The 21,707-nt window shown below is 45.0% G+C and overlaps 1 protein-coding gene and 1 pseudogene across 1 annotated transcript in view; both read left to right on the top strand.

The window, feature by feature from the left end:
- The window catches only part of LOC144783452 (cilia- and flagella-associated protein 100-like), a 154,276-nt gene extending 148,702 nt beyond the window's left edge, over positions 1 to 5,574 (top strand). The window contains exon 16 of the mRNA XM_078662426.1: positions 4,549 to 5,574. Coding sequence (XP_078518552.1) covers positions 4,549 to 4,662 — 114 coding nt within the window. The 3' untranslated portion in view covers positions 4,663 to 5,574. The remainder of the gene's footprint in view (positions 1 to 4,548) is intronic.
- A 2,093-nt stretch (positions 5,575 to 7,667) lies between these two features.
- Positions 7,668 to 8,733, top strand: LOC144783400 (uncharacterized; annotated as a pseudogene).
- The last annotated feature ends 12,974 nt before the right edge of the window (positions 8,734 to 21,707 follow it).

Raw genomic sequence — 21,707 nt, 5'->3', positions numbered from 1 at the left:
TTGCACCTACGTCCCCGTAACCCGAGGGTTCCTCCACTTACTACTGTATATTGGATACATTTTGTTCCTTCTGCCCCCCCCCCCATGCGAGACTCTTTCTTGATAGCACATACGCTCATTGGTTGACCTTCCCGCTCTCACACCATGTAATGCAACGTTGTTTATATTGCTGTCTTTTCTTTCTCTTTTTCCTTGCAAATTGTTTGTGTTTGTATTTATAAAATTAATAAAAAGTTTCACAAAAAAAAAATTTGATTGTAACAACTATAGTGAGTTCAACATTAGCAAAAGTGTTGGATAGCGTAGAGGTAAAATTTACTATTCCCACTCCAGTGGGTGCAACAGTAGGGAAAGCGCTGGATAGCATAGGGGTTAAAATTACTATTCCCACTCCAGGGATGTATGACGTTACAACGCATACTTTTACAACACCTACCATTACATCAAAACTTTTACAACACAAAAACTTTTACAACTCATACATTTACAACGCAAGATTTTACAACGCATATACCTTTACAACGCATACCATTACAACGTAAGTATTGGTAAGTATATAATATTTTTTTAATATAAATTAATTTAAAATATTATAATATAATTTAATTTTATTTAATTGTATTTAATTAATGTAATTTAAATGTAATTTTACTTTATTTTTACAAAGTACCCCTGTACCCCAAAAACCCTAAACTGACCCTGAACCCTAAAAATACCCCTTTACCCAAAAACTGAACACTGACCTTGAACCCTAAAAATACCCCTTTACCCCAGAAACTGAAAACTGACCCTGAACCCTAAAAATACCCCTTAACCCAAAAACTGAAAACTGACCCTGAACCCTAAAAATACCCCATTACCCAAAAACTGAAAACTGACCCTGAACCCTAAAAATACCCCTTTACCCCAGAAACTGAAAACTGACCCTGAACCCTAAAAATACCCCTTTACCCAAAAACTGAAAACTGACCATGAACTCTAAAAATACCGCTTTACCCAAAAACTTAAAACTGACCCTGAACCCTAAAAATACCCCTTTACCCAAAAACTGAAAACTGACCCTGAACCCTAAAAATACCCCTTTACCCAAAAACTGAAAACTGACCCTGAACCCTACAAATACCCCTTTACCCAAAAACTGAAAACTGACCCTGAACCCTAAAAATACCCCTTAACCCAGAAACTGAAAACTGACCCTGAACCCTAAAAATACCCCTTAACCCAAAAACTGAAAACTGACCCTGAACCCTAAAAATACCCCTTTACCCAAAAACTGAAAACTGACCCTGAACCCTAAAAATACCCCTTTACCCCAGAAACTAAAAACTGACCCTGAACCCTAAAAATACCCCTTTACCCAAAAACTGAAAACTGACCATGAACTCTAAAAATACCGCTTTACCAAAAAACTTAAAACTGACCCTGAACCCTAAAAATACCCCTTTACCCGAAAACTGAAAACTGACCCTGAACCCTAAAAATACCCCTTTACCCAAAAACCTAAACATATAACATTTTAAAAATAATTATATACTTAGCAATACTTACGTTGTAATGGTATGCGTTGTAAAGGTATCTGCGTTGTAAAAACATGCTTTGTAAATGTATGCGTTGTAAAAGTTTTTGCGTTGTAAAAGTTTCGTTGTAATGGTAGTGCATAGTAAAAGTTGCATTGTAAACGTTGCATACCCACTCCAGTGGGTGCAACAGTAGGGAAAGTGTTGTATAGCGTAGGGGTTAAAATTACTATTCCAACTTCAGAGAGTGCAATAATAGGGAAAGTAAATACTTCACAAATAGATATAAATAACATAAATAGTAATACCAATTACAAATAAATAAAATATTGTACTTGTGTATAAAAAATATTAAATATTTATTTATAAATACAAAATAAAATTATTTAATTATAAAAATTGCCTACTCATACTAATTAATTACCTATTAACAATAAATTAATTTACAATTTCAAAATTAATAAATTAATTTTAATTACCAATTATATTTTAATTAATTACCTATTAAAAATTAATTAACAATTAATTCAAAATAAATACCAATAATTTAAATGACATATTTAATTAATGAGAATTAAATTATTTCCCACCCTATTCCCCTATAAACCCACAACCCGCTACAGACAATAAATGAATGAAATTAACATATTTATCAATTAATCAATTAAAATTATTTACCAATCATATTTTTATTAATTACCAATTATTATTTAATTAACAATGTATTCCAAATAATTAAGAATAAATAAATTAACATATTTAAATAATTATAATTAAATTACTTCCCACCCTATTCCCCTATAAAACCACAACCCGCTACAGAAAATAATGTAATAAAATTAACATATTTATCAATTAATCAATTATAATTAATTACCAATTATATTTTAATTAATTACCAATTAATACATAATTAACAATTAATTATAAATAAATATCAATAAATAATTAAAAAAATTAAATTAATTATAATTAAATTACTTCCCACCCTATTCCCCTATAAACCCACAACCCGCTACAGAAAATAAATTACTAAAATTAAAATATTTATCAATTAATCAATTATAATTAATTACCAATTATATTTTAATTAATTACCAATTAATAAATAATTCACAATTAATTATAAATAAATATCAATAAATTATTTAAAAAATTAAATTAATTATAATTAAATTACTTCCCACCCTATTCCCCTATAAACCCACAACCCGCTACAGAAAATAAATTACTAAAATTAAAATATTTATCAATTAATCAATTATAATTAATTACCAATTATATTTTAATTAATTACCAATTAATAATTAATTAACAATTAATTCTAAATAAATATCAATAAATAAATTACCATATTTAATTATTTATAATTAAATTACTTCCCACCCTATTCCCCTATAAACCCACAACCCGCTACAGAAAATAAATTACTAAAATTAAAATATTTATCAATTAATCAATTATAATTAATTACCAATTATATTTTAATTAATTACCAATTAATAATTAATCAACAATTAATTCTAAATAAATATCAATAAATAAATTAACATATTTAATTAATTAGAATTAAATTACTTCCCACCCTATTCCCCTATAAACCCACAACCCGCTACAGACTTATATTACACAAAAAATAAAAATTATTATTAACTTACCTTAAATTCGATATTTTTGTTGGCTATATTATGTCTAGTCGATATTATGTCCATTCTATATTTTTGATTCGATATTATGTCCATTCTATTCGATATTAATTTTCTCTAGTCGATATTTTTGTTGTCTATATTATGTCTAGTCGATATTATGTCCATTCTATATTTTTTTACTCGATATTCTGTCTAGTCGAAATAAAAGACTCGATATTATGACTGCCCACCCTAAGAACTGGTCTGAGCAGGCGTTAGGTTTTGGAGATATTCGCGCTTAGCGCGAATATTTCCATTGCTACACCTGCGTTGATAATAGGCGATAGTGATGTTAGCGACTGCTTTCAGTCGCTAACAGGTTGGGTACGCTCACTTTGCATGTCATTAGTGATAAATATCGCTGACATGCAAAGCGGGCCCCAAACCGCTCGCTATCGCCTACAAGCTGTCGCTAACTGTTAACGACAGCTTGCTAATAGGGCAATAGGATTATCGCCACTTACCGGCCGAAAACGGCCGCTAAAGCGGCGATATTCTCTTATCGCCCTCCTTGATAATATGCCCCTGGGAGCCTGTGCTTGCTGTCTCCAACAATGCAAAGCAGCTCGGGTTAGAGACAGCTCAGTGCGCATGTCGGGGTGACCGTCCTGAGACGGCCGGCCAGACCGACATGCCGCACTGACAGCAGTGCTCACCACTCCCCCTGATGACTGCCCCCACCCCCATGACTTGGCCCGGCCCGTAGAACTTAAAAAATGAAACGATAATAAACCCATTTTATTATCATTTTATTTTTCCAGTTTTGAGGCTGGAGGAGGGTGGGGGCACACGCCTTCCATAGCAAAGGAGCCGCCACTGGAAGTAAATTGTCATGAACCAACACCTAGCTTTTAAAGTGAGTCTTGACCAGGGTGCCTGGTACTGAGTCACCCAAAAGAGTTATAAATAGTACCAAAGGGATAATTTGGCTTTGTTCGGCAATTTTCATCATTCACTGAACTATCAGGAAAGCTAGAATTTATTTAGAAGAGGGTATAAGTATATTCATATGAGAAGGTGTTTTTGCCAGTAATTCCCTAAATTGCAAAACAAATGCATAATAAGTGTTCCAATTAAGATTCATTTACATGCAGCTGATGAACAATAGGCAGGTCTACGTACATAGGGGCATATTATAAAAAAAGAGGCGATAAAATTATTGCCGCTTTATCGGCAGGAAACTGCCGCTAAAGCGTCGATAATGGGCTTGATAATATGCCCTTGTGAATTCCCATAGCAGCCCAGGTTAACACCAGAACCTCTTCTTGATAATATGCCCCATAGTGATATGTGAACTTCCATTCTACACTCTATGATTTTAATTCCTTTTTTAATTCTTGCAGACTGGGAGGAGGCTGATGGTGCGTTCTGACCCTCCAGCTTCTAAGATGAAGGAAAGCGAGGATCAGGAGAAAATCGATAAAGAAAAAGAAGAGATGCTTTTCTTTTTTAGTTAGTCACAAAAACACAACAGCGCTAATCATGTTAAAAAGACAAAGTAGTCTTTGAGCTGCCTCGAAAATTATTACAGTGTGATGCCGGCATACGCTGGTACACAGCTAGACAGTATGAGCCGTATCATTCACTTTGATCATGTAAAATCCAAATGTAAATAATACTTAATATAAATTTGATCAGTAGGAATGAAATGTCAATTCTTGTGACTAAAGCTCCTGTTTTATTCCTGTATGTGTAAATAGAGGCCCACATTTACTAAGGTTTTCACTGGTGCAGAACAGTGCAACAAAAGCCACAACATCCATTCACTTACCTTTATAAGGCCTGCATTTGCAATGCTAAATAGTGTTCTGTTGCAGAAGAACCCACACAAACTTTAGTAAATGTGGCCTAAGGGTCTTACATGTTAGTTGTGGCCTATATGAAATGTTATGTATATCTTAATACTTTTCACTACACTTGTTTTGTATCATGTGCTCACTTTCCACCTTCCTTTGACTTGAATCACCCTTCTGGATCTGGTCTACTCTACAAAAACTGAAAATAAAACGAATATCAGAGGTCCTAGGCTGTGCACAGCTCCACTTGGGCTCAGACATGTCCCCAAAGCTTGTCAATTTGCCTTTCTTTCATTGGTTCCTTTTCCCTTGGTATGGAGAAGATGTACAGACAAACACGAAGGGTGTGCAAATTGTGTGTCATTTACTTTCATGTATTTACATGAAATTAAGTCCAAATTATGTGAAATTACACATAGTTAAGTGGAATGCAAATCTGTAATTTCGTCCTATATTTTAGCACCAAATGCATCCTTTTGTCAGTTTTTGGAGAATGCGTTTGAACAAGAGCATCGAGAACTGCTGCTCGCTTCTGTTGTACCTGTGCGTTTGTTGTACGCTTTCACCATGAATTATTGCGAATTGCACCATTTGCTGTCAATTTTACCTTGAATGGTGCATAATTATGCAAAGTGGTGTAATTGAATTATTTTAGGAATTTCTCCTAACCATCGTAATGCAAAATTCCCAGAATTACGCCAGCGTAATTAACATTTTGACCATCCATAATAGACGGGATGGCGAAAAGACCATATGAAGAATAGGGGCTAGAGGACTTAGAAACAGGATGTAAAGCAACATACGCCTAGTCTTGTTTCCTAATCACCATCCTCGATACCTACATAGCATGGGGTTTGGCATCTGTAACATCAAGAAGGTATAAGAAAACATGAGTTTTTGCTATGCAGAGGGGATTGACAAGAGCCTATATCTGGAGTCTGCTTAAGCTGCTATTGCCCGGCTCCTTGGGCATGGAGTCAGAGAGGACGTTACATCATGAGGCTAATGAACTCTTTCCCTCTTGAGGGCCTTGCTTTTATGTGTACATCAGTGAAAATAAATGAGATGCAATAAAACATTTAATATAAAAGGCATGTACTAATAAAAGTACTGTACAAATGTGAAATTCCAAGAGATTACCATAACAGTTTAATTCTATTGTGAAACTGTTGCTTATTTACTCAAAGTGAAGCAATTCATTCAAATTGTTGACAGAGGAAAAGTGCAGTAGTTCCTACTTGATGCTTTAACTGTCGTGAGCCCCTACATGGAATAATGACAAAACAGTATGTTACGCTCTGCATATGCATGTTTACTATTTCTCTTTTCATTCGTATAAATAGTAGCCGGCCATCCTAAAAATTTGTTAGGTTGCAAGTTTGGCCTGGGTAAGGGCTAAAGTTTAAGTGTACCCTAGGTTACTAATGATATTTTAAAAAATACACAATTCATATAGGCAAGAGTGAGGTGTAAAATCAGTGAAGCGACAAACATGGTCACGCAAAGTGAAACATATCTATACGTTTTGCAATGTTTGTATCACAATATGCAGAATATACTGCCCATATGCTTAAATTATTCTCCTCTAGGCAAGTCAGTATTTGTTTGTCGATGGCGTTTCGATCCAATATAATGGTGGGGTCATCATCAGGACACAAAGGTCAATGAAGGCCTGAAATAGTGCTGTTTAAAATAAAATCGACATAGAGAAAGAAAAAAGAAAAAGGACAAATATAAACATTAGTTAAAATCAAATCCAAAAATAGCTTGAATTCTCTACTGGTACAGATGTCAGGGCAGCGGAATTGGATTTGAATTTGGTTGAATGAATATCAGTTTTGCTTCTGTTATTTCATACTATGACGTAGGCCTTGATCGGGTCGATACTGGTTCGGGGGTCAGAGATCAGGGTCAGAACAAATCACCGACCAGCAGTGGTATGGAAGAAAGACTCTCCAGTAGAAGACATAACAGCACCAAAGATCTGCAGCTTATCATCTTTGAACGCCACTAGTTTCTGCACGATTGAAAATGGTCTCAGGAATTCTGGGCCTGGCAGGAGCAACTGCAGGATCAGTTTTGATTCAGGGGATATGGTCTTTATCGCAATGAACTCACATCTTTTTACTAGACTTTGAGTGGCGTGATACGGTCAAGTACTGCTTGGTTTTTTGGGTTTCGCCTGCCGAAAGGCTGCGCTCTGCGCAGCTTTTCAGCGCAGGTGAAATCCTTTGTTGACAATAAGGACTTCGGGAACGTCCCCCGGCTCTCATTGGCTAGCTCCATAAATGGAGGCTAGCCATTGAGTGCCGGATCTGTCCGTCAAGGCCGGACCAGATTCGGGGGCGTTCCCGAGATTTTTTCCCTGGGCGGAGTTACGTTGTTTCCCGTTCCCTCCCCTTTCCCGCCATCCGTGTCCTCTCCCGCCCCCCTCCCGCCGTCTATGTTCTCTCCCGCCCCCCTCCCGCCGTCCGTGTCCTCTCCCGCCCCCCTCCCGCCGTCCGTGTTATCTCCCGCCCCCCTCCCATCGTCCGTGTTCTCTCCCGCCCCCGAATCTGGTCCGGCATTGAGCCGGCACCCGCCTTCCTGCTCCGGCCGTCTTCTGCGTCTCTCCTCCCCCTTTCCCGCCCCCTCCCGCTTGACATTTTTACCTTCCGATCAGCCGCATGGAGAGCGAGCAGGCAGCGGACTTCGCTGGAGGAGGAGGAGGAGGAATAGCTGCCCACATCCCGGAGGAGAGGATGAGCACCCAGCCATGGAAGCCGCAACCCGTTTGTAACGACAGTCAGGGCGGCCCCATCAGCGCACCTTCACAGGGGGAGGCCCCCGAGGCACAATGTCCCGGACCCCCGGACTGGGCACCTCCCGGAAGCCCCGAGGCCAGCGGCGGCTCCTTGCTCCCTAGGCAGCGGGAGCACGAAGAAGCCCCGGACAATTCCGAGCACAGCCCCCCCGTCCGGGGCCTCTTCGCTGAACATCAGCGCCGCCTCTCCCAATCCCCTTCCCCTCAGGGCTGTCCCACTGCTCGTCTACGAGGACTCTCACACCCCATCTCCACCTGCGGCCTCTCCTCATCATAGCCACTTAGAGCCCAAGACCACCGTTGAAACCTCTCAGTCTGCAGAGACTGCCTTTCAAGACCCCTCGTTCTCCGAGGCTTGTCCTCGCATACCCCTACCCCCGACGGCTGTTTCGTCAGGTTCCGAGCTTGCCTTGCCCAACCCCTTGTCGCCACCCTTCACATTGCCCTCCCTCTCCACCTCGCCAAACCCCTTGGAACCCGGATCTGCCCCGCCCAGCCACTTAATCTCTGCAGATGTTTCATTGAAGCCCCTGCCTGTGGCTTCCCTACCCACCCTCTTGCCACCCGGGGCCTCTTCATCCACCTGTCATCGTGAGTCCCCAACCCTCCCCTCCACACCCGGAGGAAGCTCCCCACATAAAGTTCCTTCTTCCAGCTCTCCCCCTGCAGCCACCTCTCCCAGCCTGGACTCTCAAGAGTCATCTTCCCACCTGCCCTCCCACCCCAGTTCGGACCTCGGTGTCAGCGAGGGTCTGGAGGAGCCGGCGGGGCGGGAGCGCGGCACTGGGCAGTCTGTCTATCACATCAAGTGGTTACTGTGGAAGGAGCAGAAGACTCCAATTGTTACCCAGAATGAAAACGGACCCTGTCCTCTGCTGGCTATCATCAATGTGCTGCTTTTGACCTGGAAGGTAAGGGGCACAGCTTAGTGTTGTCTAGATTTCAAGATTTACAAGCCGTTTAGGCACAGCCGCACAGGCCTGGAATCAGTCAAGGCCCCTCTGAATTGTAGGGAGTCTCCCCAACTGGGAGACAGTCTTTGCTTATTATAACCATTACTAATGGTCCATGTGAGACAATCACGCCGCTCCTCCTTGAAAAACACTTGAAAACCCAGAGTCTTGATGAATTCACAAAAGCACTCCTAACTATGTGGACTAGGAACAAACACTGCAAATGGTATATTTAGCTTGGCTTGAAAAATGTTTTTGGGATGCAGGGTGAAGATCTACTTTTGCCTTAGATGGGTGAGAATTATGTATTTTGTAGATTCTAAATTCATGCAGGATTGCACCCTCGGATTGCACCATCAGATTGCATGCTGTCTCAAAAATGAACAATTCCTATATCTTTGCAAGAAAAAATGGTGTAGACTCAAAACATTCTCCAAATCACATGCATTTTTGCCTTCATTGCTATTATTATTAAATATTTGTATTCTATTATTGTATTTTTGCAAGTGTCCTGCCCATACCGCAATCCAAAGATCACTGCTTTGAAAGTCATACCCTTGACAATTAACAGTATCTAATCCCATCTAGCTAATTTGTTAATCCTACCAGCCATATGCATGAACTCCCATAACCCCATCCCCTCCAATAATGATCACGCCGAACTCCCATCAATGTACAACAAAGAACCTGAAGTAAATACATGCATGGTTTCCTTGAGAGCATGTAACTAATCTCCATAACCACTGAATTAAACATTATCCTTAGGTTCCGGAGCAGCTTCCTGCCGGCCCAAAATTCTTAAATGCCTCGTAAGGGGTGTAAGACCTACATAGATACAATTGCAATATTATAGTACCAGTTATAGAGCAAGACAGGCACAATTAGGCATCTGTGCGCCAGACACATGGGTGTCGTAAAATTTCATAATAGTTATTATGGGGTGTGATCTAAAGAGCATAATTATTATAAGAGCTGTACCCTATGCAATAAAAAAGGGCAGCGGGTTTACCAACTGTTATTAGGAAAATATGTTTCAGCTCTTAGGCTTCTTTTTTTTACAACCTTATTAATTCTAAAAGTTCTAGCTTTGGTTTGCTACAATCAAACCAACTGGACTAATAAAGATGAAGGTAACGAGTTGTAGAAACACGCACAACATTATATGTCCTGACTACATCGAGCAAGTTGTAACCCTATAAGTGAGGGACCTAGCAAAGGTGAGTAACTGTCATTGAAAGATTGTATGCTCTCAGATTTGAAAATACAGTGTATTCTTGACATCTAACACAACCACGACTATAAAAACACTAGCGCAATTCAAAAATTCCCTCAGCGAGATTGCTCTTGAACAACATCAACAAGGGACCTTCTGAAGGAATTATTTTGTGTAATGAAATCTAAAAATTCATGAGTGGTCACATAATTTCCAATCCACAATCAATTTCATTATATAGGCATATTTTTTGGGGGAAAAGAAATATATCGAATGAATGCTCAATTGATGAAGAGGCTTAACGGCGTGTACAATGAGCAATTTAATCCAAGTTTTTTTCAGTACTCAATTACATAGGAGTTCTAATTTTGTTTTCTTCAGTACTAAATTGAATAATTATGAAATAATTTTAGAGGGATATGACCAGCCACATTAGACAATGCACACCAATAAGGGCACAGCAATAATTGAATCCCATAATAGTATATAGAAGAGGCTTGAATGATGTAACAATCACGTAGCCCAGCTATAAAATCTCAGAGTTATAAAAGCAAGGCTGTATTCTTTAGATGGCATGTTATCTATTAATTTTTTTTATTTAGTACAGTTGTATATACCTATAATTCTTCCTCAAAAGATCCACCTTGATTGTTTACGGACAGTGTCCTGAGGATCGTCTTACTGATTGCTTCTGTTTGGGACCGAACCGTTGACAACTCTTCTACATCAGCCTATGAAACTTGCAGTTCCTTCAGTTTGCCTCATACTTGATAACTCGGAGACTTTATACTGGGACTAAGTGGTTGTGACGCTATTCAAGGCCTTTTCTAAGAGCTATTAGTATTGAAAAAATAAATTAGAATTCCTATGTAATTTATTATTGAAAAAACGTATGTTTGATACTTAAATTCCTCCATAATATTAACAGTATAGGCCCTATTGCCTCCCTTTTCCAATTCATTGAGGACATCCCAAAATGCTTTCACGTCATTGAACATATTAGCATTTAATAACCGATGCCATAGCACTGCTTGATAATGTGATTTCTCCAACCAAACTTTTTGTCTATAAGGTCTTCTCATTGACATCAGTTTAACCTTGGGACCGGGATAAGATGGAGTGGAGAGTGGAGAGTGCATAGGGAGTTGAGAGTGCATAGGGAGTTGAGAGTGCATAGGGAGTGCATAGGGAGTGGAGAGTGCATAGGGAGTGGAGAGTGCATAGGGAGTGGAGAGTGCATAGGGAGTGGAGAGTGCATAGGGAGTGGAGAGTGCATAGGGAGTGGAGAGTGCATAGGGAGTGGAGAGTGGATAGGGAGTGGAGAGTGCATAGGGAGTGCAGAGTGGAGAGTGCATAGGGAGTGCAGAGTGGATAGGGAGTGGAGAGTGCATAGGGAGTGGAGCGTGCATAGGGAGTGGAGAGTGCATAGGGAGTGCAGCTCGAGGGAGTGGAGAGTGCATAGGGAGTGGAGAGTGCATAGGGAGTGGAGAGTGCATAGGGAGTGGAGAGTGCATTGGGAGTGGAGAGTGCATAGGGAGTGGAGAGTGCATAGGGAGTGCAGAGTGGAGAGTGCATAGAGAGTGGAGAGTGCATAGGGAGTGCAGAGTGGAGAGTGCATAGGGAGTGGAGAGTGCATAGGGAGTGGAGAGTGGATAGGGAGTGGAGAGTGGAGAGTGGGTAGGGAGTGGAGAGTGGAGAGTGCGTAGGGAGTGGAGAGTGGAGAGTGCGTAGGGAGTGGAGAGTGGAGAGTGCGTAGGGAGTGGAGAGTGGAGAGTGCGTAGGGAGTGGAGAGTGGAGAGTGCGTAGGGAGTGGAGAGTGGAGAGTGCGTAGGGAGTGGAGAGTGCATAGGGAGTGGATAGTGCATACGGAGTGGAGAGTGGAGAGTGCATAGGGAGTGGATAGTGCATACGGAGTGGAGAGTGCATAGGGAGTGGAGAGTGCGTAGGGAGTGGATAGTGCGTAGGGAGTAGGGAGTGGAGAGTGCGTAGGGAGTGGAGAGTGGAGAGTGCGTAGGGAGTGGAGAGTGGAGAGTGCGTAGGGAGTGGAGAGTGCATAGGGAGTGGATAGTGCATACGGAGTGGAGAGTGGAGAGTGCATAGGGAGTGGAGAGTGCATCCCCTCTACTTCTCTTCTATGGACACTTGTACTTCTTCTACTTCTCCACCAGCACAGTGTGTGTTTCCACTCGCCCGTGGCACTGGAGACTGAAGCACATCCTTCTTAGGGTGAAAACCGTCTTGCTGGTCATTATGGACACTCTTTCCAGTTCTGTACTTTTATGTGATCACACTATGCATTATGGGGGGTGTAGTGTTGCTTTGATTCCATTAGAACACAGCTGAAAACAATGATTTGTAGATAAAAACTCTAGTCCCACTAAATCTTGGAAGTGCTTATTCACACACACATGCATGCACGCACATATGCAAACACACTCTCTCTCCCTCAACAGGTGCACTACCTCCTCACAAGCACGGACACATGTTTGTAAAACAGGTTCTTTAACCCACCATGCCATCCCATAATGCAGTTCGGTTGGCTAGCACACCGTGGCTGACTGAAGATGCGCACTAGGATGGCGCCGGCACTTGACAGCCAGGCACAGAGAGGCGCGTGATTGACAATGGGCGACAAGACGAGCGTGACTGAGAGCAGACGCCAACTGAAATGTCCAACCCTTAAAAAGGAAAGATTTAATGACGGTATTTTTTGTGGAACTGGTGGCGAGCTTCCTGTTTCAAGATGAGTGAGTGAGCCATGTCCAAAAAGACTGACACTCCAGTAGGGTAGTGTAGTGCTTTCAGCAAGCGTTGCCTTAATGTGCCACCCCAGCACGATTTAACCCCCTCAGCTGTCAATTGGGCATCTGTCACGTGACACCTGCAGACCAGACTCTGAATTTCTTCAGTGAAATCCAGTAGGGTACAATAGGTCTTACATTTGCAAGAGATTAAGCTGTTGGCAATGTAAATGACAATGCCATTTATTTATCTGTTTTCAAAACCAACACATAAATAAAAATATTGTCATTTACAATGCCAATAGCTCTAACTTTGGCAAAGGCGAAACCGTTGCATTGTAAATGCTTGTGTTTTCTTGTACCTAAATTCAGACTTGGACTTACTGGAAGACTTAGACTGGGAAGTGGACTTATCATTGCAGCTTCCTCATGAGCAGAATCAGGCCCCCAACTTGGAACAGGAGAGTGTCCTGTGCTTTTACTACAACCTTTTATGTTTGGTGACATAGTTTTGCTTCTCGCTCCCAAAACACTGTCTTAAACACACACTTGTCACATGTCTTTGAGTTGTGATCAGATCTCAAGGATCACAGGCATACCTCATGCCGGGAATTGGGGGTCCTTCCAGCAGACCAAAGGTTGGCCACAATAGTGGTTATTCGTAAAATTGGGAAACCCAAAAGTAAAGGCTCTTCATAATGACCAATATCATTTCTTAACGCAGAAGTTAAGATCCTAGCGAAACTGCTGCCCACTTGCCTGTACAGGTCATCACAAAGCTAGTACATCCTGACCAGACAGGCTTCATGCCAGCATGAAACAACTCCCTCAATCTGCGGCGTCTGCACGGAGTGATGGGAAGACTAGATACATTGCGAGAAGATGTGGTGGAGGTGTCCCTTGACGCCACCATTGCGTTCGACACGATCGAATGGCCATATATGTTTTCAGTCCTCAGAAAAATGGAATGCGGCTGCAAATACCTGAGCTGGATCCAACTCCTTTATAAAGAACCTTTGGCCCAGGTCGCAGTAGACAACCGGAAGTCTTCAGTGTTTACCCATTCGAGGAGAACCAGACAGGTCTGCTCTCTGTCCCCGCTGCTCTTTGCTGTAATGTTGGAACCACTAGCAATGTGGATACGTAATGACCCAATTATGAGTGGTCTAAGATGGTTGGAGGAATGGGAGGACCGTATCTCCCTATACGTCGATGATATTCCGTTAGATCTGGTGTCACCGGGAACCTCATTAAATAGAGCACTACATGTCTTCACCAATTCTGGAAATTATTCCGGCTATAGCCTAAATTGGTCCAAGTCAGTCATATATGTGCTAAGGGGCAAATTTCCTACCCACTACACTATTGAAGAGGCGTCCGAGGGATTCAAGTACCTTGGGCATATATGTCACGAAGGACCCGGCACTATACTATGAACATAACCTTTTAACCGCCTTCAGCGCCTAAGAATTGACATCAAACACTGGAAGTCACTCCCACTGTTGCTACTGGGCCGTGCCACGCTTTGAAAAAATGATGTCCTTACCGCGCTTCTTATAAATCCTACAAAATTCACCGATACCAGTTTGATCAGATTATTTCAAAGCCATTGAACGCGAGCAGAGAGAGCTCATGTGGGAAGGTAAACCACCTCGTAATTTGACCCAAAAGCTTACTCGGGGGTGGTACGACGGGGGAATAGGACTCCCTGATGTCAAACGATATTATTGGGTGACACAGCTAGCAGCCATCAACCAATGCATAAATAGACCTCAGGGTGTCCCCGGGATATCAAATGAATAGGTGGCTTCTCCCAGAAAGGAATTTTACGGGGGTACTTTACTCCAAACCCAATAAATTTTGATTAACAGACCCAACTGCGCAGAGTATGGGAAGGGAGGGTAGAGTCACACAGGCCACCCCTCTTTGGGACACAGAAAGATTTGGTAATCTATGAAACACCAAAGGCTTTGAACGATGGGATAAGATTGGCATTTCCAGGGTGGGAGAATTGTGAAAGAAGAGACGTTATTCCCTTCCCACAGTTGCAAAGTGAATTTGAAATGTCAGAAATGGAGTACTTCCGATTCTTGCAGATAAAGCACGCATTACTATAAGTCATCCCAAGGGGGGGGGGGTCGCTTCCAGAACTTTCAGCATAATAGATGAATACATGCAGAACAAGTCCATTTCCATGACGTGAAAGAAACTAATCAATAACATATCTGACCACCTCCTCCAACTCCGTGCACACCGGGAACAAGATGTTCCGGGTATGGAGGACGAGGAATGGCTGGAGGCCTTGGCTTGCCCCAGGCAAGTTGCGCTTTCCTCCAGACTGAGACTGATACAACTAAAAATATTGCACAGAATTGATCTGGTCCAGTACTGGTGAAGATGGGCCACAGGGATGATCCCGAGTGCAGGAGGTGGGGTGTTCAAGAGGGCACATTCATCCATATTGTCTGGGAGTGCATTTTCATTAAAAAATATTGGTCCACACTGATACAATGTATGGGGGAAGTGTTGGAGACTAAAATGGAACCCAACATAGGTTTCTGCCTATTAAATATCTGGGCACCCACTGACTTAAACAGTAAAGAAAAAACATGGGTAACACTGGGAATGATGATCACAAAGAGAAATGTTGCTAGATTGTGGGGCTCTAGAGAAACACCAGCAATTGCAGCATGGAAAAGAGATCTGGACTGGTGCATGTTGATGGAAAAGACAATATATGAATCATGGGGTTGCCCCAGAAAATGGTCTATAATATGGGGAAAGTGGAATGATTATAGAGGAAATGTTTGTGAGCCTCTGCATGTGAGACAGCGTCATGACACGTCACATAGGGTGTGAAACTGATTAGGACAAATAACCACAGTAAGAAAATTGAAGATACGGAATTGTCAGGTACGCCCTGTTGTAGATGTACCCCATGATAACTATGCATTTAAAGTGTCTGTAAGTGTTGAAGTTGTCATCAATAAAAAGATTTAAAAAATAAATAAATAAACAGTCTGCTTGAGAGCATAATGTGTAGAGTGGTGTCAGAATTAAGGTACAGTGCCTATGATGCCATGGTGTGTATTGGAGTGGTGTCATTCCAGAAGTACAATAATTGTACAGTCAACGCCATCCCAAATTAATTCCCTTAGATGTAGGAAGCAATAATCTTCAAAATATGTTAAGTTCACATCTTTGTGTTGGTGTTCATCTTACTACCTTTGTGTTATTTCCAGAGAACTGTTTGTCTTGGTGTGACTTGAATTTACCGTCCATCTCACACTATTACCTATGCACCAAAAGGCATTTTTTTTTTTTTTTTGGTTCAACTGCTTTTATTATGTTGGACTTCAGTACACTGCTTCGCACGCCTACAACCCGGAGGCCGGCGGCTACCCTGTAATCAACAGAGAGTAATCAATTAGTTAAACACAGCCTTAAACCGGCATCCCTGAGGCCCGGTGGAGGAAGGACGGAGATGTGAGAGGAGCAGTTATCAGCCTGCGCCATTGAGTGTGAAGTGCATTGTTGGATGTCGTGCAGTAGAACAAAGGTGTGCATTGTAACAGCCCCAACTTCTAAACCTATCCCCCCCCCCCTCCCACCCGTATCCTAGAAACAAAGAAACTTGGTCAGTGAGTTACAGCAGTCTCAGCTCAGTTACAGCGCCACAGACGCAGCGGCTATAAAACACGTCTAGCAGTTATTCCCACGTGGCAGGGATCTCAGTCTATGTCTTCCTGCCCAGCCTGTGAAGCCAGGGGGGGTTCGCATATGTTACCTCTAAATTCATTCCAGCAGGACCATATATCGCTCCATTTGCGGGGGCAGCATCTTGTCTCGTAGACAGTCTTTTCTTGCAGCATGCACCAGTCCATGTCGCTCTGCCAATCTCCCAGTGTCGGTGAATGAGGGGCTCCCCAGAGTCTTGCTATGTTTCTCTTTGCCACCATCTGCCCAAGTGTTACCCAGACACTCCCCTTGGAAGACAGGTCTGTGGGTTCCCATATGTTCAGGAGGCATCGTTTGGCCTCAGGGCGAAGTTCTACCTCCAGAACCTCCTGCATACATTGGACCACCCTCCTCCAGTATCTTTGCACTTTTGGACACTCCCATAGTATGTGGAAGAAGGTGCCTTTCCCTCCACAACCCCTTCTGCAGAGTCCTTCTCCACCCTTCCCCATCGGCACCAGCCTAGTGCAGGAAATGTAGACTCTATGGAGGATTTTTAGTTGGACTAGCCTTAGTAGGGCCGAGATCGCTACCTCCCTGGGTGAGGCTAGTGCGTGAGATCACTCCTCCTCGTCTATCTCCAGCCCGTCTGCGACCCATTTATCTTTCAGAGGAAGTAAGGTGTCAGGGGGGTTGTTAATTAGTTTTTTATATGTGAGGGAGATGGCATGTTCTGGGAGGTGTCCGTCAAGTAGTCTATCCTCCAGTGGAGAGGCCAGGGGCAGGGTGGTGTCCGGTGGGATATTCGCTTGCAGTGAATGTCGTACCTGCAGGTATCGGAAGTATTCAGTGCGCGCCATGTCGTATGTGTCTCGTAGGTGCGCAAACGTGTGGACACCCTTCGGTCCCCAGAGGTCTCTAATTTGTGAAATCCCTATCAGGTCCCAGCCGCGGAACCCTTTGGTGCGCCCCAGAGTGCCCAGCTTTTCAGAGGCCCACAGAGGCGTGGACATGGTGAGGACATCCGACCACCCCAGCTTTTTCTGAGCAATGTGCCAAATTTGAACTGAGTGCTGGGTCGGTCCGGTAAGTTGGTATCTCCCCGGCCTTGAGTAGAGTGCAGCCTCGTAGTTCCCCCCAGGGAGCTGCCACCTGTCCATCCCATATCCGGGGTCATCCCAACTGCTGTATGTCCCTTGGTTAATGGCTGAGAGGTGTGCTGCCCAATAGTATTTGCGGATGTCGGGAAGGGCGATCCCACCATCATACCACCCTAGTGTGAGTTTATGTAGTCCGATCCTAGGCGTGCCCGCCCACAAGAGTTCACGTTGCGCCGCTTCCACCGCCACGAAGTACGCGTTAGACACTTTGTCTGGGTAATTCTGTAACGCGTAGAGGAACCTAGGCAGCACCACCATTTTAAATAGGGCCGCCCGGCCCAATAACGACAGTGGAAGATTTTGCCAGGATTTCGCCTCCCGCTGGAGCCGTCTGAGGGGAGGGAGTAGGTTGCGCTCGTATAGCAGGGTCTTGTTAGTGGAGACAAAGACTCCCAGGTATGTGAAGCCGTCCGTTGCCACTGTTAAGGGGCAGGTGGCCGGGAGTCTCGGGGGGTCCCCGCGTAGCACGTAGAGATGTGATTTACTCCAGTTTATTCTAAACCCTGAGTTCCGGCCGAAGCTGGTGAGGATGTCAAGCACTGCCAAAATGGATCTACGCGGTCTGGACAGGTACAGGAGGATATCGTCGGCGTAAAGGGATATCTTGTCCTCCCATTCTTCTGTCCAGGCTATACCTTTAAGGTATCCGTCCTGCCGTATCCAGGCCGCGAGCGGCTCGAGTGAGAGCGCAAACAGGAGGGGAGAGAGAGGGCATCCCTGCCGTGTCCCCCTCTCAAGGGTGAAGACATCCGACGCCTTACCGTTCACGACCACCTGGGCCAGAGGTTCGGCGTAGAGGCGGCGCACCCACGATATGAAGTTTGGTCCGAATCCCAGTTTGCGCAGTACTGCGATCATGTATGGCCATTCAAGGGTGTCGAATGCCATGGCGGCGTCGAGGGAGACCACCACCGCGTCTTCTTGCAGTTTATGCCTCTGACCGAGCACCCCGTGCAGGCGGCGAATGTTGAGTGCCGTATTACGGCGGGGCATGAACCCGGACTGGTCCGGGTGGACCAGGGTAGACAGGACCGGCTGGAGTCTATTTGCGAGTGCTTTGGCAAGGATTTTTGGCTCCGCGTTGATCAACGAGATCGGCCTATACGAGGCACACAGTTCTCTAGGTTTGCCCTCTTTAGGGATTGCCACAATCGTAGCCAGCCGCTGGTCTTTGGGCAGGATGCCATTCTCTCTACTTTCGTCGAACATGGGCTTAAGGCGTTTACTGAGGGCGTCCGGTTGCAGTTTGTAGAGCTCTATTGGGAGGCCATTCGGCCCCAGGGCCTTGCCTGGGCGTAGGTCTACAATTGCGCGTTGCAGTTCTGAGGGAGCGAGCGGGCTTTCGAGGGATTCTCGTTCCGTCTCTGACAGGCAGGGCATCTGGATGTCCGCCAAGAGGGCCATCGAGTCCTCTTCCGGACGGTCCGATATCCGGCTGTATATTTGCCTGTAGTGGCGCGCAAATTCTGCCACTATCTCCCGGGGTTCTGTTACCATCGTCCCCGCGGCCGTCAGGATTTCGGGGACTACTCTGGTGGCCTGTTGCTTTTTTTCTAGCCACGCTATTAATTTCCCGGCTTTGTCGCCCTGGTCGTATATCCTGCCCATCTTGTGTCTGGCTGCCCTTTGAGCGTCTTGCGTGACTAGTTCTTTGTATTCAGCCGTTTTGAGCCTTAGCCTATGGTGTATAGCAGGTGCTCTAGTTGCACTCGCCTCCTTTTCTAGGGCCGCCAGGTCCGCTTCTACCGTAGTGACCTGGCGCTCTTTCTCCCTCCGTTTCCCGGCTATATTCGACAGTGCCTCCCCCCTGATTACTGTTTTAAAGGCCTCCCAGAGGATGACCGGGGAGTCCACTGAACCTGCATTACTATCGAAGTAGTGGGTAATCGATTTTGTGAGCGCCTTCTTAGTCTCCTCTGATTTAAGGTGCCACGCGCTGATGGGCGCGATACAGCCCTCTTGCCGAGTCCCGAACGTGAAGTGAGCGATAACTGGTGAATGGTCAGATATGCCACGTGGTAGGTGTGTTGCGTCGTGTATCGTCATGTCTTGGTTTAGTAGGGTGAGGATGTGATCAAGTCTGGAGAATGTGCCATGGGGACCGGAGAAGAAGGTATACTGTCTATCAATCGGGTGTAGCAGCCGCCAGACATCGGTAAGCCCGAAGGCTTCTAGGAAGGTGGATAGCCATTGCTGCCCTTGTGGTGTGTCACTGGGTGGGTGTCTGTCTAAAGTGCCCAACATAACAGCGTTGTAGTCCCCTCCCAGCACGAGTCGACCATCAGGAAGAGAAAGCAGCAATCTGCCCAAGTCAGCGTATGCTTGGGTTTGGAGGCCTGGCGGGATATATACCGACATCAGGTTGAGGTGGTGCCCTTCCCACCTGCCGGACATCACTGCGAAGCGGCCCTGCGGGTCCGACTCAGTGTTTGTTATATGAATGGGAAGTGATCGGCGTATCAAGATCCCCACCCCCCCTAGAACCTGATGTGAAGCCCGTATGTACTACAAGGGTGTACCCCAACCTATTAAGGGCTTGACACGTGTTTCCCAGGAGGTGAGTTTCTTGCAGCAGTACTGCGTCCGGTTGGTGCCTTCTAATGAACTGGAGGACTATGGTGCGCTTGAGTTTGTCTACAAGCCCGTTCACGTTCCAGCTCAGGATCTTGAGGTTTTTTTCCCATCGCCTAGCCATAACCGTGACTGTGTGAGGTAAACTGTGGCTGCCTTCCAGTGCTTGGGCCGAGTCTGACAGTAAGAACTACACATGACCATAAAACACTCCCCCCCCACCAGTTGCCATCCCAACATTCATATGTGAAGCAAACAAAATAATTGTGTGTGGACCATTGTCTCTCAGTCCCCTTCCCGGCTCGTAGAACCCCCCCCCACATTGAACTAGCCCCCCACCCTGCCCCCTGCTCTGTAGGCTCCGAACTACCCACAACCCCAATTAGCAGAGCGCCTGTCGTCCCCATCCCACCCCGGAGAGAGTAAACCACTTCCCCTCCGAGGAACTCTGGTAGTAGGCACGTGTGCCAGTCCCAACTCCAGCCGCCATTCCCGTGCCCCCGACATGTTGTCCCTTAAGTCTATGGAAATGTGGCAATCAGCCCAGTATCACAATAGTCATGGGTAAGTGTGCCCGCACCCCAAAGCAGTGAAGGAGTCTTACCGCTGTCGACGCCAGCGCAGATATGGCCAATTGGCGCGTTCTTGCTGTTCGGTGTCTCACCGTGCTGTATTGTCCCGGGGGGAGTCCCAACGAGGACTGTTGGACCTGAAGCGCCACGACCTTTGGCTCTGTTCGTCCCCTGCGGATTTCCCAGCCGCCGACCCGGGGGAAGGGGCTCCAGGTTCTCTCCAGACGTCCCGATTCTGCGTTGCCAGTGCCTCCGGCGCCTGCTCGTCGAGCCATTCCTGGACCGCCTCCGGCGAGGTGAAGAAGCGGGATTTTCCTCCAAATATTATCTTGAGCTTCGCGGGGAAGAACATCATGTATTTGATTCCTCGCTCTCTGAGTGCTGCCTTCACCCCCATGAACGAGCGACGTTCCTGCTGGACCTGCAAGGTGAAGTCGGGGAAGAATCGAATGGTGGTCCCCTCATACTGTAGGTCCCCCTGTTGTCTGGCCGCTTGAAGGATGGCATCCCGGTCACGGTAATTTAGGATTTTCGCAATGATCGTGCGTGGCGGGGCGCCAGGTTTGGGCTTGGGGAGCAGGGCTCGGTGGGCCCTCTCGATGGTGAAAAACTTAGAGAGCCTCTTCGGCCGAAGATGGTGCAGGATTAAGTCTTCCAAGAATAGCTCCGTACTGTGCTTCTCCGAATCTTCCGGCACACCCACGACGCGAATGTTACTGCGCCGGGCCCTCCCTTCCTGGTCCTCGAGTCTCAGAGCCATTATCCGGTGTTGGTGGACGAGTTCATTTACCCGGCCTTCCAGTTGCTTTGAGGAGGCCTGGAGCGTCGCAATGTCAGTTTCATTGGCCTTGGACCTTTCGGTGGTTTTGCCCAGGTCAGTACGCAGTAGATTGACTTCAATCGTAACCTTGTCCATTTTGGATTCCAGAGTGGTGCCGAGCGTCTGTATTGCGGCCATTATGGACGTCAGTGAGGGTTCGGTTGCGGCCGTGGTGCTTCCTCCCTTTGCTCCCGA

Source organism: Lissotriton helveticus, chromosome 9 (genome assembly GCF_964261635.1).
Source record: "Lissotriton helveticus chromosome 9, aLisHel1.1, whole genome shotgun sequence".
Classification (NCBI taxonomy): Eukaryota; Metazoa; Chordata; class Amphibia; order Caudata; family Salamandridae; genus Lissotriton; species Lissotriton helveticus.
This window is presented reverse-complemented; position numbering and strand designations above follow the sequence as displayed.